General features: G+C 45.8%; 1 protein-coding gene across 2 annotated transcripts in view; it reads left to right on the forward strand.

Moving 5' to 3' along the window:
• INPP5A (inositol polyphosphate-5-phosphatase A) overlaps positions 1-18,519 on the forward strand; it is a 198,869-nt gene that overhangs the window by 115,782 nt on the left and 64,568 nt on the right. For both annotated transcript variants that reach the window (XM_027771238.1, XM_027771239.1), the window contains exons 6-7: positions 3,326-3,378; positions 6,404-6,523. In XM_027771238.1, the coding sequence (XP_027627039.1) occupies positions 3,326-3,378; positions 6,404-6,523 (173 nt within the window). The remainder of the gene's footprint in view (positions 1-3,325; positions 3,379-6,403; positions 6,524-18,519) is intronic.

An 18,519-nucleotide genomic window follows, 5' to 3' on the forward strand; every position in this document is an offset into this window, starting at 1 on the left:
GCCTTGATACCAATGGTGTAAAACACATGCACAGGCAGCACAAGTGCTGGGCAGAAGCCTTGGAAAGGATGGCGCCATGGTAGTTTCCAGGTGAAGGAACTTCCTGGGAAAGCACGGGTTAGATTCAGACATGTGAAAGATGGAGGAAAGGCATTCCATACACAGGTAGCAGGCAGTTTTTCTGGAGTGTAGGGTGTAGGAAGGGGGGAAATTCTGTTGTGAGGACGTTATGAATAACCCAGCCTATGGGCTGTTCCTCCTAGGAGGATGGACCCAGCTGTGGCAGGGCCTTACCAGCATCCAGAACCCTCCTCACAACTCAGCTTCCTATTTCTTTGTTTTCATCACAGACACGGCTGCTTACTAGAAATGAGGACAGACATTCTTATGGACAAGTGGCCTCCCCGATAAATCTAGTTGCAGTGTTTAAGGCCACATTTTGGAATCAATCGGCAAATGCCAGTGGTGTGAAATGCATGCACAGGCAGTAGACAGATAGGTCCACGCACATTCTGTGCAGCTCCTCGGATAGTCTTGGAAGCAGTGCTGTGCAGTAGTCAGGCCACTTGTCTAACAACACCTTGGCCAATGTCCAGGGACTTCTGATGGTCCCTGTTGTCTGGCAGGCAGTGCTCCCAGAGTATGGCAGGGGATGTAGGCTTTGAAACCAGAGCCAACTCATGGTATGATGTGAGGCCCATCTCACATCAGAACTGAAGTGAAAAGTATCTCATCATATGTGTGTCAGGATGAGAGGAGTATATGGGAAGTCTCAGTACCTTCTGTTCAATTCTATAAACCTAAAATTTCTCTGAAATATAATCTATTATTAAAAGAAAAAGTCTTCTTTCCCAGGGTCTGGGACTTTAGAGGTGAAAGAAGAAAGACTAGCCTTGGAAGAAGAACGGCCAGAGCCACCTGTAGGCCCTGTGGGAGAACCAGTGTATACCTCAGTGTCACTAGCAATAAGGACCATCAAACTCTATTAGGTTGTCTGGCTTGAGGGTAGATGGGGCAGCCATAAAATTGGAGATAGAGAAGGTGGGAGGAGGGACTTTTCATTTAGGAGGAGACTTGGAAAACCAAGAAAGTTTATGAAATGTAGAGAAACTAAAATTAATTTTGTAGAAGAAGCTGACAAAGAATTTAAGATAAATACGTTTAGAATGCTCAGAGATAAATGAAACAATAAAAGTCATTAAAATACAAGATATTAGTTAACTAAAACAAATAAAATAATAAGGGAATATGAAAATGAGTCTATAGAAACACAGTTATTAAAAATAATCAGAATAGAGCTGGCTCCATGGCTCAGCAGTAACGCAGTGCTCAAGGGAAACTAGATCCCACATGGTGGCCTGGGCTTGAGACCCCAGCCCAATTGGCCTGAGATATTCTGGGCACATCTACGAATCCCCAGTGTCCTCCAGGCTGAAGGGCTATAGAACGGAAGAAAGAGATTGATGCATGACCATACACTGTGGAGGGTGTGCCTTCCTCTCTCTCACTCTCATTCTCATGAATGCACACACTGTGTCGTGAATAAAGAAAAGAAAATGAACAGAATAAATTCTAAACCAGACATGATTAGAGAAAGTCAGTGAATTCGAAGGTATTATTGGGGAGTTTATCTAGAACATAGCCAAGAAAGATAATGATTTTTGGTTGATTGTTTTTATGTTTTTAATTTTTATAGAGAAGAGTAGTTAAAAGACATGAAGTTCCCACTGAGAGTGCCAAATATTCATCCAAAAGAAATTCCAGGAAGAAACAACGGAGAGGAATATCACAAAAGATGATATGGAAAGTTTTTCCAAAATTAGTCATGAGTTCTCAGATTGAGTATAATTTGGGTTCAGAAAACAAGATATTTAAAAATAAACCCATACCTAGATTGTAGTGAACCTTCAGAATATTGGTGACAAAGAGAAAAACTTAAGATCTACCAGAGAAAATAAACTATATCTCCAAAGGATTGGCAACTAGATCTGCTAGAATACTTCTTATCAGCAATGGTGGATGCCAAAGAGCAAAGGAATAATTCCAAATGCTGTTGGAAAAGGTTGACTGACTAGTTCATCATTTATAGTCATTATCATAAAGGGAGTTTTTATTTCCCTCTTTGGGCAGGAATGGGAGTGTGTAGGGAGGAAGGCAGGAAGAGAAGCCTCAGTGACCATGAGCAGAAGTTGGATTAATAATGCTGGAAAAGAAAGTGCAGGCTGTCTTGTTTCCAACACACAGGTCAAAGCTGTAGACTAGGCCACCATCTTGATCTCTGTCCCTATTACTCTCCTCTTCTTTTCCTCTGGTCCACTCTCCACCTTTTCTTCCTCACTTTGGGAGCCAACAAGAGCACACTGTAGAAAACAAGTGACCCTTTTCTCAGATTCTACAACACAGATTCTTTTTAGCAGAAATTAATACCAGCTTTTTGTGGTCTAACTCCTTTCTCTGTTGATAGGCTGACTTAGTCCATATATGCTGCTGTAAGAAAATACTTGGCTAGGTAATTTACAAACAATAAAAATTCATTGCTACTAGTTCTGGATTCTGAGAAGTCCAAGATCAAGGCACTGGCAAATTCAGTGTCTAGTGAAGACAGATTTCACTTCTGAGGTGGCACCTTGTCACTGTGTTCTCTGGTAGACGTGAACTCTCTGCATTTACTGGTGGAATGTGTAAGGGATGACAAGGCAAGAGGGCCAGATACTGTGAAGTCTCTTTTATAAGGGTTAATCCCATTCATTAGGGAGGAACTCTCATGACCTAATTACCTCTTGGTACTATCACACTGGCTATTAAACTTCAGCGTATTAATTTGGCAGAATACATTCAGACCTCAGAACAGGCTCTTCATTGGGGCTTGTCTATACCTGAATGAACATCATGGAGCAAAGACCCCATGCTCTGTGGTGCTGCTGGGTTGGTGGGTTCACGAGTAAGGCCTTTGTGAGAAGCTATGCTCATCCCTTTCCAGCATTAGACTTCTCACTGTTACTCACTGGGTCAGTCTAACTCAGCAGCTGCCCAGGATGCCCTGATGGGAGTGGCTGCTCTAAGTCTTCTCTTTGGTTCAGCTAAGGGTGTCGTTACTTCCATCTGGAAACTCGGAAAGTTGTGGGGCTAAAGCTTTACCTTTATAGTAAGTGCATGTTTCAGTTCTTTCAGTAGAATACATTAAATGATGAAAGATTAGCACTGATTTTGTTTGTTCGAAAAAGCATCTTAAGTGTTTCCTTCAGTGTAAAGCATGTAATGAATTACACATCTCTTTCTTTCCTTATTTATACCAGCTTATTTGTGCAACATGTTTATTTTTCAGTGCAAATGGTCGAGAAAAGGCTTCATCCGGACAAGATGGTGCATTGCTGATTGGTATGTTATATTGTGTCGGACTATTTGTCTCTGCTTCATAAATTTTCGGAATTTTTTTAACCTTCTTTTGTGTTTTGCACAAGTGTTGTATTGCAAACATCTCATCAAAGGCTCTACTGATTTTGAACAGGGATCCCTGGCTGCCCGGCCCCCACCCCATCACTCTTTGACCTTTTTTGTTTATGGGTGATGCCATGTGACGTGGAGCATTGTTGCCCTTTCCCTGTAAGTCAAAGGTCCAGGCGCTCAGCACAAATGGAGAAACACAATCGAAGGCCCACTGGCCCCTCCCCCAGTGTGAGAGTTCTATTAGCCAGAGCCCACTGCATGAGAAAGCCAGCAGGCATGCTTCCTTTGGGTGGGTTCCATGGCTGCAGAGTTAAATTGTCTAAAAATGGTATATTGAGAGTTGGGAGCACGAAGTAGAACCCATTTCCTGTTCGGTCATGCCCAAGCCTGGCCTTCCTGGTTGTAGGCTCAGTACCCATGGCTACCATCTCTTTAGGAAAAGAGGAGGTCAGAAATATGTTACCTGTTCACCTGATATCATTTCCAAGGGGCTTCCCACCTGTCCTCCAAGTGGCCACATCTCACTTGAGCATGACCTTTTTATTTTCCTCTCACAGATTTTCTGAAGTTTCACTGCATGAGTTATCTGTAACTGTATAGCAATAACCCTAAGCTTAGCACCTTTAAAAAACAAACATACAAGGCTGGTAGGTGGTGTTGTGGTTAAGGTTGCTGGACTCTCACATGGCCAACTGCAGTTTGAGTACTGAACCTGGTGGCTTGCTTTCTCACTTTCTCTCTCTCTCTCTCTATCTATCTCTCTCTGTTCCTCTCTAGTCAAATTAAAGTGAATAAACAAAGTTAAATAAAAAAAAAAAAACAATTCTTCTTTTTTTAAGAAAAGTGTTAAAATAAACAAACATACAGGTGAGGCTGCAGTGGAAAGGGAACCTTCCTACACTGTTGGTGGGAATGTAAACTAGTATGGCCACTGTGAAGAAGAATATGGGGGTTCAACAAATATAATTGCCATATAACCCAGCAATTCACTTCTGGGTAGCTACCCAAAGGCGGGGGTGGGGGTGGCACTCAGTTGGTAAAACACTTGCACATCCATGTTTATTGAAGCATTATTCACAATTGCTGATCAACTCAGATGTCCAAGAGCAGATGAATGTATTGGAAAAACGTGGCACATATACACTATGGAATACTACTCAGTCATTAAAAAAAGACCCTGCAATTTGATACAAAGTGGAAAAATATGGAAGATTTAATGTTAAGCAAAATAAGTCACACTATGAAAGAGAGACATTGTATGTCCCTGCTTAATATATACCCACTTAATATACCAAATGTCTGCACTTTACAGCAGAAACGGAAAGACTGAAAGGCATAAAAGTGAGAAGTTGGGGGAGGGGGTGAACAACTGTAAATACTAGAAGTAGTATAGGAGGGGATGAGTAGTGGGAAGCAGAGAGAGGAATCATGGGAAGAAAGAACATTTAACAGACTAGAAAATGAAAAGGGATCTGTTGATGATAATGTATATGGTAATGTCTTAGACTAGACTAATATGCCTTGTATTTATGCAGGGAAAAATCATTACATTGTAAGTATGTACATTTAAATGTAAATAAACTAATAATTTAAAAAATAAAACAGAAAAAGCAAACAAACATATAAAGTTTCTGAGGCTCAGAATCTGAGATTGGCTAAGCTGGGATTTCTGCCCTTTTATATGAGCAGTTCTCTGAGACTTTTCTAGAGTCAGGGGACCCATTTTCCAGCTCACTATGGGGCTGCTGAAGGCCTCAGCTCCTCCCCAAGCTGGCACCTCCCTGGGTCTGTTCACAACAAAGCTCTCCTCCAGGAGCAAGGATCCCAGAGAGTGAGAGAGAGGAGGGGGGGAGAGGAAGGACAGTAAGTGAGGAGGAAGAATGGAGAGGAAGGAGGGCAAGCAGGAGGCAGAAGGAGCCCGAAAAGAAACCACAGTTCCTTGTGACCTAAGCCAGGAAATGACAAGCCATTGCTGCTGTCCTTTTCCCTTGGTCGTAGAGACCAACTCCAGTACAATGTAGGAGGTGCCATGTAAGGCGTAGACACCAGGAGGTGGAATTCTTGGGGTTATCCTGGCATCTGGCAACCACAAGCTGGAGAAGGTTGCCAAATCTGCAAGGCCCTCATTCTGTATAATTGCTGCTGAAGAGAAAGGAGGGCGAGGTCAAATGTGAATGTCCTATTGGGCCCTAGAGCCCCTGAATGACGTGATGTGGCAGTGAGAGTGTGAATGGAGTTTGAACAGCTCTAAAGCCACTGAGCCACCCTCACCTGCTGCTAGCCACAGGTGCTGAGGGGGTCTTCAGGGAGTGGAAAAGACTAGCCCAGCCAGATTCAACCTCACCAAGTATGCATGTGTCAGGAATGGAAGTTGACGGTGGGGCCCACCAGGGTTTCCTGAGGTCTTCCTTGGGGCTGTAAGCTCAGAGGCTTCTTTTTGAAAATAAAATGAAACATTCCACTTGCCTGTCTTTGTCTCCCAACCCTGTGATGCAGGGGTCCCCAACAGTAGTGCAGCTTGTAGGCACCAGACAACATTGGCCATTGGGAAACTGAGGCACAGAGATAGCATCCTCCTCCTCTTAGTTTATACAACCTACTATTTCAGGAAGATTTTTGTAGTCATGGGCACGATCTTTGCTTTTTCAAAGAAAAATAACTCACATTTCACTTGGTCAAAGTAACTGCATTTGTAAAGATCTATTAAAGACTTGCCTCTCAGGAGATGCCCTGGGTCACCCTGGAAAGCTGAGGGAAACAGGTGAGTAGACAGGTGCCCAGGGCTCAGGCAGCTTCACTGTGGAGGCTGGAGCTAGTCCAGGATTCCCTGGGAGACAGGGAGCAGTCCAGTTCCTGCTTGGGGCAGCCATGGGGCTCCTGAGAATGGGCTGCAACCAGGTGACTTGATGGCTTCTGTAATCCTTGGTCACTGCTTCCTTTTCTCTCTTGGTTGCAGTGCCTTCGACTTGGTGAACATCCATCTTTTCCATGATGCTTCCAACCTAGTTGCTTGGGAAACGAGCCCTTCAGTGTACTCGGGCATCCGACACAAAGCCCTGGGCTATGTGCTTGACAGGTAAGTGCTGAGTCTGCCTGGCTCCTCCCAGCTCTGACCACTTCTAAAAACATGGTGCCATCTTCTTCTAGGTCACTTTCCTGGTTTGTTTTTCCTATTTGCCAGTCATACTTGCACATGTTGACCCATCGAGGCAACAAAATCCCCAACTTCTGTTCAGACTTGAGTAGCACCATCATAGATAAACTTGAATGTGGATTGCTTCATTTGTTTTTCTTAATTTTGTGGGAAAGATAAGAAAACAGTATTATGGAGAGATGAGGCAGAATGTAAGTATCAACACCAAAGTGTCTCAGAATTGTGATGGTCACATTTGGCTGTGAGCTCTGCTGATAGTGGGTGGTGCCTTTCCATAGCCCATAGCTCTGGCTCTGCTGGGAGTCTCCTAGAACTGCCGAGCTCAGGCTCTAGGCACCTTAGGGTAACCGCCAGCTGTGGAGGCTCAGTTCAGTGAGGCTTCTCCTGCCCAGCCTGGTACAGCACTGCCTCCCTCCTGGCCCTGGCCCCCTGCCATCTGGGCAGCCAGATCTTGCTTGCCGTGGGTCCTGGGGAGGGACAGGGGACCTTAGTGACCTTCGGAGCGAGGGGGTCACTCCTACCTTCTACCTGGGCTCTGGCTGTCCTGGATCCTCCTCCCACCTGGATGCTTCCAGCTCTTCCATCTATCTGTGACACCTATGACACCTTTGATGGAATCAGAACTGATGGGCCATGGTCTGGGGGAAAGCGTACATTGATTAATAAGGCATGTCTGGTCTTGGGACCAGAGTCTCTCTCGATTTGTAGATGGACCTTTTGCTGGCTCTCAGCCTAGGCAGCCTAGTGGTCTGGTTTATTCTTTGCTCATTCCGTTTAGTCCTCAAATTAAAATTCTCCCCACCAGTGCCCCTGTGGTCAAAATGACAGTGAGTAGTCAATTTAGGCTTTCAACAACTGTTTACCACAGGTCTAAGCCAAGCATTTCTGCCCCAGAGTGGTGGATTTCCACGAGAGTCCAGTTCCTGGAGGACCCCACCCTAGCCCTGACCTCTGACCCCATGTGCTGGGAACATGGTATTGTGCTTCCAAGTGAACGTGCAAGCACAGCCCTGCTCCTCAGTTGCATTCCTTACTCAGCCTCTTTCTGGACTCCTCATCAGACCTTGACCTTTTTGATCTGGAGGGATAGGCCTTCTACTAATGCCCTCCCTCCCCCTCAGCTTCAGCACATGGCTATTGTAGCTTTTTTTTTTTTTTCTTTTATTTTGGTTGGGGGAGGTCTTTGCCATAGGGTGCATGCACTTGCCAGAAAGACAGAGAGACAGAAAGTGAGAAATCACCCCACAGGGGGGATGACCATGCCACAATCCCCTCTCCATTCTCCTCTCAGGATCTTGGGCATGCACGCATACACACCCAGTGTGAGTTTAAGCCACTGGATCCAGAATTCAAACTGTGGTTGACTATATGGGAGTCCAGTGACATAGCCATTATGCCAACTGCTGGTCCCTGGCCATTGTAGCAGTTTAAGTCAGTTCTGGAAGAATGTAACATCTTCTGGGTGTTGGCATCATGCCATTCCTGCCCCACTCAGTCACTCTGCTGCCCAAGGCCATGTCTATTGCATACATTTGTGTGTAAACATGTTTGTGTGTGTGTTATTGTATATTCACGTGTGTGTGCATTGTCATGCATGTGTTGGTGTGTGTGTGTAGGTGGTAGCTCAGTTCTATATGTCCTGAGGAAAAGATGGAGGCATGGTGCTTCTATATTCTGGTGTCACCCCAGATGGAACTGGAACTCGCTGAACTGTCCTCACTAAGCCCCTTTTTCTCTATCTGCTTCTGTGGTGAGCTTTGCCTGGCTGTGCCATGTGGGTTTCTCTCCACTGCCTTCATATTCCTCCTGGATTCCTCACAGGGCTTACAGGAATGTGCCTGCACTTTGAGAGGTGGGTGCCCATCCCTGCACTGCTATTAACTAAGCCTGTGGCTCAGTCTCCCCATCTTAGAGAAGACAGGTCAGCCCAAGGGCCCTGAGATCTGTCCCTTGTCCCCATCCAACCACTCCTGGTCTCTATCTTCAGCATGAAGGTGCACCCTGGTGCCCGCTGTCACCTGCCAGCAGGTGGTCCCTCACAGAGGAACCACAAATGTGGAATACAACACCAGGATGCTTCTGCCATTTTGCTGTGGGCCATCGACCCTGTACATGGCCTTGTCTCTTCAGGGGGCCTCTCTGGCCTCCCAGGTGCTGACAGACTGGGACAAATACCTGCATACAGAGGTGGACCCAAGCTCAAGACTGATCTCTTCCGTGCCTGCCATGGGGATGCAGCATAGGCAGGTGGTTGTGTGCCTCAGACTTCTTCACCGACAAAGTGACTGAAGACTGCCTGTAATGGTGGCCCCCATTCCAGGGGCCCTGGTGCCCTCCTCTGCTTCCTACATCATCGTTTCTGTTTTCCAAGCTTCTCCCAGACCCACGCCACCCAGACATTGTTCACTCAGACCTTCTCTGGAGTATCTCATTCTGTGACATACTGTAGCACCCCTGCCCACTTGCTCCTGGACTGGGAAACTGGCCAGAGCTGCCCGAACAAGTGACACCCTCGAAGATGGCCCTGAACTGACAGTACCTCTCCTGGAGTGTCACGTCTCAATTTAGCAAGGAGCTGTAGGTGGCATCACACTCAAGCAAGTGGCACTGCAATTTTCCCACCAGCTCTCTCAGGAGCAGTTGCCTCTCAGCAGCCGTGGGCTTGCCGTGCCTTGTGAGTCTCTTGGTGGGGCCGCCCACGTGGGACAGTGATCAGCGACCCAGGGTGCAAGGGCCTGGTTCACAGTATAATTGAGTGCAGTTCTTCCGGCCTGATTGTCTCTTTGCTTCATGGCACCAAGTTCCTCCTCTGTGGGACCTCCCACAGAGCCCAGGAGCCAAGATGGACCTGCCGTACCATTTCATCTTGGTGACTGTAGTTAGGTTGTCAGTGTGTTATGACATTAAACGTGTCATTGCCCTAAATGGCCATGCCAAAACAGCCTCCAGGACAGCAGCCTTTGGGTTTGGGGGCCACTTTTCTGCATCTTTGCGTTCCCATGAGTAGCTTCTGTGGCAAACTCAGCCAGCCGCAGATCCGGACCTCCAAGGCGCAGGGCTGGGCCACCGGGCACAAAGGGGAGCTCTGTAGGAGCGGTGAATAATGGGCCGCCCTTTCATCAGGGCTGCTAACCTTTTGGCAGCCACCAGCAGACTGCATTCTGCCGTGCTGATTGGGGAGGACAATGCTGTGCTGGCCCTTTGAATGGACGCTGCCACCAACAGTGCGGCATTCACAGCGTTGGGAACCCACTGTGAGCATTGTCTGCTGGCTCTGCTGAGATGCTGGTGACAGTGAGAAGGCTCCTGAGGGGTAGCCTGCCTTCTCCTGGTTTAATCTCCCTGTCTCATCTGAGCTGCAGGAGCCTTAGCATCCAGGAGGAAGGGGACAAGACAGCCTTGGAGTTCCTGCCTCCAGGAACTAGTGGGAAGACCCTGTGTTAAAACTCAGAAGCGTTTGATGCAGTCTTTGCAACTTTTCTCTAAATCTAAGATTATCCCAAGATTAAAAAAAAGTCATTAAAAATAAAACAAAAACTAAGAGAAAAACCCTTTGATTTAAACTCTTCAGAAACATTTAACTGCCCAGCAGCCGCACCTAGGGGTGCCATGGAGTACCTGGCACCCTCACCCACAGGATTCCACACGGCAGGGAAGAACTGCCCCTTACTCCAGCTGGAATTTCACCATTTTAACAGAAAAGAATTAATGTTTGAGGCATCAGAAGATATCATTTTCAACATTAGTAAAGTAGAGAATTCATCTTTTCGTATCACAAATCACCTTTAGTGTTGTGTGTGAGTGCAATGTATGATTTTTTTGTTTTAGATTGCTTGTTACCAAAGGTTAAAAAAGAAGACTGATCTCGAATGAATGAAGTATGAGGCTTAGGGAAATCTCAGAAATTTCTGACCAGGCACATTTTGGAGGTTCTATGAGGTGTCAGAGGCTGTCTCACCTGGAGTAGTCTGGGTCACTCACACCCTCTTTGTGGCTCTGGAAGGCACTTAATACGTGGTACCTGTTGTGGGCAGACCTGGTCCATATGTCACTCAGGCAGGTCAGCTCTGTGGGGCCTTGGGAGGGATTCAGACAGACCTCCACGCTGGCCTTCCTAAGGCACCAAGTGCTGAAATGTCCTGCAACCTTCCTGAGCTTTCAGTCCGTGAAATGAGATTTTTTTCCACAAGTGACAGGGCTCTTCTGTCTCCCCTTTGAAATGTGGCCTGGCCTAGTTCAACAGAAACATTTTTACATTACAACTGTGAAATCTTGGCATAAAGCGCCCCTTTGTCCCCCCCATTATTTTCTCACAAATACAGTCCATTGTCACAGCGCTGAAGTTAATTTGATCAACATTGGGACATTTAACTTTTATGTCCAGTCAAAAGAGTTGTTTCATGCTCATTTTAGGCATTCAAAGGAAATGATTGCCCGAAAAATAATGTTCCTCTGAACAATTCAGAGCAATTAGTTTCCCAGGGAGAGGCGATGTGATGCCCGGCCGCCACACAGCTCCTCTTTGTCATTTTATGGATGGTCATCAGTCAGCTGTCAGCCCGCTCAAAGACCCCTCCAATCTAAATGTTTCTCTTTAGGCCGTTCCCAGAACTCGCCTCTCTGTTCACCAAGCAGAAGAAAAGCTGCAGCGTCTCTAGGCAAAGGCAAACTTGGTGCTAAAGATCTAGGTCAACCCGGAGTGCTCTGACCACAGAACGTTTCTCGTGCCTTATTTACTGCTCAGACTGCCCCTGGAGAACGGACTACAGGTGTCTTTGTTGGTTGTGCATGCACCACAGTTAGGTACCCTTAGGACCTGCAGACCTCAGGGCATCGTCCTGTGTCTATTGGGCTCCTACCCTGGTGCAGCATGGAGCCCTGCAGCAACCCTGAAAACTCCAGACCTGCACAGACCAGCACCCCTTTGCCATCTCTAGCTGTTTCTGAGTGTACAGCAGCATCTGGGTTAGGAACATGCCTAATTAAGACACGTCAAGTCCATTTGTAGTCCTACCAAAATGAGTTCATTATGCCTTATGTCTCAGATGATGGATGAAATTTGTGATATGTCCTTTATTTTATTGAAAACAGATTCAAGCATCCAGAAAAGTGTAGACGGTATGATAATGAATTCGCTCACTTCCACTCACCTGTGTCACATTTACATTTTTCCATATTTTTTAAATTGAGAAATAAAAAGTGTAGATATTACTAGTGCCCCTGTATTCTCTGACCTGAACCCTTTCCCCATTGCACCCCCCCATTGCTATCTTGAATTTAGTACTTGTTATTCCTTTGTACATTTCTGTTCTTTTATTGCAGGAGCATGTCCATTCCTGTGTGTTTTTAGTGATATTTTTGAGCATTATGTGAATAGCATCCTGTTTTGCATCCCCATCTACGGTCTGCATTGACAGCTTCATGGTGTTGCTGTGGCTTCACTTTAACCATGGTGTTCCGTCATGCAAACTCATTGCTGTGTGATCTTCCACTGCCTGGCTGAGACTTGCTTGAGCAATTTTTTGTTTGTTTGTTTGTTTGTTTGTTTGTTTGTTTTTTGATGGGACAGTGTCTCTCTGCTGACTGTTGAAGGCATGTGTCTCTATCCCTTACTGATTCTTGCCCCACAACCACCCACATTCGGCCGGTCTGGGGAATGTGAAGCTATTTGCATTTCCCCAAAACCAGTCAGGATAATCATTGCATCATGGTTCAGTGGTATTTGAGGTTTGTGAGACTCACTCAGCTCCCTGAGATCTTGGCTATTGTGTTTTCTCCAGATGCCTGTGGAATGAAGTGGCCACAGGAAGTTGAGGTGCTTCTGTGTTGCACTGTGGTTTTTGTGGTTCAGGTGGTATCTGAGCAGCTTTCGATGGGGTGGTTTGCAGTATGAGAAAAAAGCCTATTTACTGTTGTAATATTTAGGAAAAAAGTGACCATAATAACTGGTGGAAGGAAAGCGCTGTGCAGTCCTCCAGCTGGGGTGCAGCCAAGTGGGCTCTCTACAACAGCTCTGTCTGAAAACAGTGCTGAATGGGGGACAGAGGTATTCCTCAGAGGGAACATGGGCTTTAAAAGGCTGGCAAGCATTGGGAAGATCCAGTGTGATGACTGGGCCTGAAATGCCCTCAGCCTCCTGGCCCACACACCACAGCCTTAAGAAGCAACTGGGTGAACTCCTAGCAGATGAGGAAGCTGAGGGCCAGGTGAGCCCAGAAACAATAGCAGTGGGTTTGGTTCCTATCTTGGCTTGGGTTTTGGGCTGGAGGCTTAAAGAGCAAACATTCATTTCTTACCATCCTAGAGGCTGCATGTCCAAGATCAGGGTGCCACATGGCCAGGTTCAGGTGAGACTCCTTCCTGGCTTGCAGATAATCACTGACTCACTGTGTCTTCACATGGTGGAGAGAGACAGAAATGGGGAGTTGAGGATAGCTCTTTGAGAGAGTGACCTCTCTGGTGTTTCTTCCTGTTTTTATAAGTACACTAATCCTATCAGACCAGGGCGTCAGCTTTATAACCCCACTTAGCCTTAATTATACTTTTTTATAAAGTTTATTTCCTTATTTCTGATACAGAGAGAGAGAGATGGGTCTTCACTCCACAATCCACCCCCAGTCTTGGCTGGCTTAGAGCCATGCACGTGAGCATACACATCTGGCATTCTGAAGGAGGTCCCTGGTCACCAACCCAGGACCTTTCCCATGTGGATCCTGTTGCATTCCTATTGCACAACTGGCCTTTACTGACCTTAATAAAGGCTCTATCTCCAATTCAGTGACCCTGAGGGGCTAGGTATGAAGTCGGTGGAGGAACAATTCCTTCCAGAGCAGTGCCTTATGGCATCGTTTGAACAATTGTGTGCTGTGTGCAAGCCATAAGCCAATCAAGACAAGTGGTGGCATTTCAGAAATATGAACAATTCATGTGTGTGAATGTTAGGGAAAAAGTAATTTTTTTGGGGGGGAGGTTTTTGCTATAGGGCGCATGCGCTCACCAGAAAGACAGAGACAGAGAGACAGAAGGTGAAAAATCACCCCCTGGGGGGGATGGCCACACCGCAATCCCTTCTCCTCCATTCTCCTCTTGGGATCTCCGGCACGCACGCACAGGCACCCGGCTTGAGTTTAAGCTGCCAGGTCTGGAACTTGAACCGTCGACTACATGGGAGTTCAGCGACATAGCCATTATGCTAACTTCTTGTCCCTGGAAGAGTATAATTTGTAATTAATGCTTCACTAACCAAACTTCACTTGACCCAAATTCTCTATCCATGTTCTGCTATGTGAAGGCTATCACTTGCATGGCAATCTCACTCTCGGTGACTTCTCCAGGCTGTCCCTCACTTGAGTAGCTGTAGATTCATGTGTTCACTGCTGCGATTGGGAAACTCTGGGGCTTGGCACTAGGAACTGCAGTGGTGGTGAGCTGGGCAGGCACTGCTCAGCTTGATGGAAGGTGCTGGATGGAAAAGTCAAGGAGCATTTGGGGTGCTGGTATGGGGCAACATCTGTGCAGGGAGGGTGCTGCATTGCAGGTCAGCAGGCTGGTCTAGGAGGCACCTTGAGCCCATTGGTTGCTGGGCATCCAGTAGGGCCACTACAAAGGCAACTGGGTGTTTCTCCTAACCCTGCTGCCAACCCCGGTTCTCTCAAAATATTTTGCCTTTATGTGGATACTCTTTCCTTGGTCTCTATCTCAGACAAACTGTCTTAGTACAGGCTCTGTTATACCAGGAGATGTGCCCTGGACCTTCAGGCTCCATTAAGAGCAGAACTGGCACATGGCAGGTGATCTGAAAAGGTGGCGAGTGTCCATTGTAGGGCCTTGTGACAGTTCCAAGAAAGTGAAAATAAACTGATCAGTGTATTTATTTATTGGGGGAAGGAGGGTAAGTTAATATTTTAAATGGCACAAATACATCTATGATGAACTATTCAATCAACATGCTCTCTACCGAAACAGGGACTGAACCACCTTTAGTCAATGCCTAATTATATGTAAGCCATGCCTGTAAAAGTACTGTTCAGAAGATATTAGCATTGCATTGAGTGATTTTTAAAAAATGAAAAAGGAAAGAAAGAGAAAAGCAAATTTCCTAGCATGTTAGGATTATTGGGGGAAATACAACTGATGTCTCATGGCCAAATTTGCTTTCCAAACCACATCAGTTCCTTGGGGTTAAAAAGAAACCTAGTTGCGTCCAAGTCTGTTATTCAGTATAGCCCCAGTAGGACTGTTTGCAGGCGGCCCTCTCTGTGTCTGAGAGTGCTGGCAGCCCCTCTCCCATTAGCATGTTAAGGAAGTGACTGTAGTTGGAAATGCTGTAATTTCTGTATATTTAATCTGTGACCGTCTTCTGGAAGTCTTTAATCCGTCGTTTTATGAGAATGCAATTGTTCCTGGAGACATAAGTCGACAAGTCCCTTCCTGACTGAGCAGAGCGGCTGTAGTGGAGCAACTGCCAGCCCCTCCTCCAGCATGATTTTGTCACATAATGAAATCACCTGTCAAAACAGAAAGAGACACCATTTTCAAGGCCTAAAAAATTGATTTTTATGGCTCTTCTTGTAATTCTCTTTTTGAATTAGGCACATGATATTGATGTGGGCCTACTTTTTAATCATAATAGCTACTGACAAGGTAATTAATTTTAAAACAACTCTTTTTTTTTTTTTTTCTCCTGGTCCAAATGGCACTATATTGAAATTAAAAGTGAGCGCCGTGAGGGCAGTAGGCCTGGGCACTCAGGTGATTGCCTCGGCCTGTGACAGCCCCTTCATCTTGCCGCTTGCTGCGTGACCTTTAGAGATGGTTGTTGTTATTAATTGGCTCAGGCTATTATATCAAAAAGAGCAAGGCAGGGAAGTATGATAAACTTTAGGTTTTTAACGATAGTATTACAGAATCCTAGACACACCGATGAAATTGCTGTACCAGGTCACGGCAGGCCCACCTCATGTTACTTGGTGGCTTTTCTCAAGCGTGAGGACTGGCTTGGACCTGGCCAGTGGCCATCCTATGAGTGGGCAGCAGACCAAATGTCAGAGGAGTAAGGCAAGGCCCAAGAGGTAGCATTTTTCTCTAAACACTCCAGAACTTTGAGAAAAAGTTGATTCAGTTAGTTATTAAATCTGTAATTTGTTAGAAAAGGAATTTATTAGAAAAGAGATTGTCAAGATAGATTCTAGTATGCAGTCAAATAGTCCTTTGCTTTTGTAATTGATACTTACAGTATCATCTATTTATATTTCTTTTTTAATTATTATTTTATTTAACTTTATTTATTATTATTTTCCAGTTTGATCAGAGAGAGACAGAGAAGGAGAGAGAGGGAAAGTGAGAAAGCAAGCTACCAGGTCCAGGACTTGAACCGCAGTCGCCATGTGGGAGTTGAGTACCTTTACCACTATGCCACCTGCCAGCCCCATCTATTTATATTTCTTGGTATCTTTCATTTCCTTTCCATCAAAAGTTAGTTCAGTCAGTTAAACTTGATATTTGGGCTAGGCAAATAAATTGGAAGGCCTCTCAGTTCTAGGACTCATTCACATGAAAGCACATGTGAAATTGCTTTGGCATTTTGTAAATACACTCTTCATTGTGGTGTTCTTACTGACATACACTTGAACTCAGATCTGCCTTCTTTCACACTCCAACAGGTCTGTGGTTGTTGCTGCCCTCCCACAGTAGCCTCAGTGTAACTAACCTCTGAGGGCTGTCGCTTCTCCTGAGGATAAGAATAGTGGCAGTGATTTCTGATGGCTTTACACACACTTTGAATGTTCATTGATCAGGGAAAATGTGAAGCACTTTCCTTTTTTTCCAGTGCAGAGCTTGGGGGAGTGATTTTCAGCATATCATACTACAATAGATCGAGTTCTTTAAAGCCAAGATCTAATTTAAATGTATTTGGCTGCAGAAGCAGTGAAGAATTGATGTGCACGCGTTAAGTGTCTTTCCTGCTTTACATATGGATCCTTCAGCAGCCACCTGCTCTGCCATTAGTCTCCTAAAGCTGTGCGAGTAGAGGGAATGCTTGATGAGAAGCTGACCTTACATGTATGTGCTATGTATACGTTTCCACACACACGTATGTCATGCATCGCTTTCAGGATGTGTCCTCATTCTATCATCATGCATTAAATGTTCAAATCAATCTTAATATCCACCAATATCAAATGAAGCATAAGTGTAAAAACAGAAAAATGAAATAATACATTTTGATCTGTTAGTCCAAAAGTTTTTATCATTTCTTTATTGAATTTTTCTAAGGCATATGAGTGCTCCTATGCTTTTTACGAGGCAGACATTGACAAATTATTAACAAGATAAAATATGTAGATACCGTGACACTGAAGTGTTTCTGCTTGGGAAGTATGACAGTTCTCTTTCTTCCCTCCAATCATCCCTGCACCTAATAAAATTGAGCTGGAGGTTTGCTTTAGTTTGGATTTTTTCTAAATAATGAAAAGAAAGAAAAGAGAGTAGAGTATGGCTGGGTGCACAGGCCAGGAGGAGAGCAGGTCACAGACGGTGTGACGGGCCCTGGGGACAGCTTCACTGCATGACTGGCTGAGGAGGCCACCCTCTCAGACATCCGTCCTCTCCCACTGTCTCCAGCCACTGGACTACCCGTCCCATTCCCTGCATTCTTCTGGATCTGCTTCCTGACAACAAGCCCACTCTGCTCTGCAGGCAGGAAGAGTGTTTTAGGAAATGATCGTGTGAATAAAGTCACACTTTCTGACCTCCTAAGGTCAGATACTTTGGCAGCTCAGACTTTGAGGAGATGCCCTGAGAAGTGACATGCCAAGGTACTCTGCCTCTTGCAGGTGGAAACTTACCTAAACTCTTGGCAGTGTCTTGCTGTTCTGAAGAGCTGCTCCCAAGGAGGCAGCAGAGGGGAAGCCCATAAAGAGAGTCCCAGGAGCAGGCGCAGGAGCAAGTGGGCACATCTGTACAGTGGGGCCGACTCTGCTGCCAGGCGTGCTGACATGCATGGCCTTTGTCTCACTGCTGAAGCATGAGCGGCCAGTCAGCATGACTGTGCGGGGTTTGAGCCATCCCTTGAACTCAGGGCTGCTGACCTACTTGTGTTTGTGTCCCTGACTGGGGGAGAGCAGCCTGCTGGCCACAGTGTGGGGTCTGTGGTCTGAAGGGCGTTGTATTGGGGGGATCCCAAAATGAGAGAATACGATGCTGAAAACTAACCGTAGGTAAGATTTCTGAGCCCAGGCAAGGTTCTGCTGGCCAAGCAGGTTGCCTATGGGAAGGTGAGGAGAAGGGAACAGAGTGGCTGCCTCTGGATTCAACAAATAGAACTGTGGTTCAGTGAAGGCTCCCTTCTGCCTCCATGGGGCACTGAGCCTCCTCAGGATGCCCCTGGGGGAAAGTTGTGCTCTCAGGGTGGCGGCAGGCCATTTGTAGCCCCTCACCGTAACAGCAGAGTGCCTCACTGTTTTTTGATTCCTATTGAGACTTCAGTGCCCAGGAAGACCAAGAAGAATCCAGGCTCCCTCACGGTCATGAGCTCGAAGACAATGAGCTCTATAGACTCAGTTTCTTGATAGGGCTGTTGACCTTGCAGAGCACCAACACAGGTTCTCTGGAGTGCTTTCTGTGTGTGTGTGTTCTTTTTTTCTTCTAAGGATGTTTAACAGTAGAAAAACGCTATCTTTAAAAGGTGGTTCAGGGGGGCCCATAGGTGGCACAGTAGTTAAAGGCGTTGGATTCCCACATGACTAACTGCAGTTCAAGTCCTGGACCCGGCGGCTTGCTTTCTCGCTTTTTCTTTGTCTCTCTTGTCTCTCTCTCTCTTTCTCTCTCTGTCTGGTCAAATTAAAAAATAGTAATAACAAATGGAATTAGATAAATATATATATTTTTTTTTTGTAAAATGAAGGTGGTTCAGAAAC

This window comes from Tupaia chinensis, unplaced genomic scaffold (assembly GCF_000334495.1).
Source record: "Tupaia chinensis unplaced genomic scaffold, TupChi_1.0 Scaffold000197_1, whole genome shotgun sequence".
Lineage (NCBI taxonomy): Eukaryota > Metazoa > Chordata > Mammalia > Scandentia > Tupaiidae > Tupaia > Tupaia belangeri.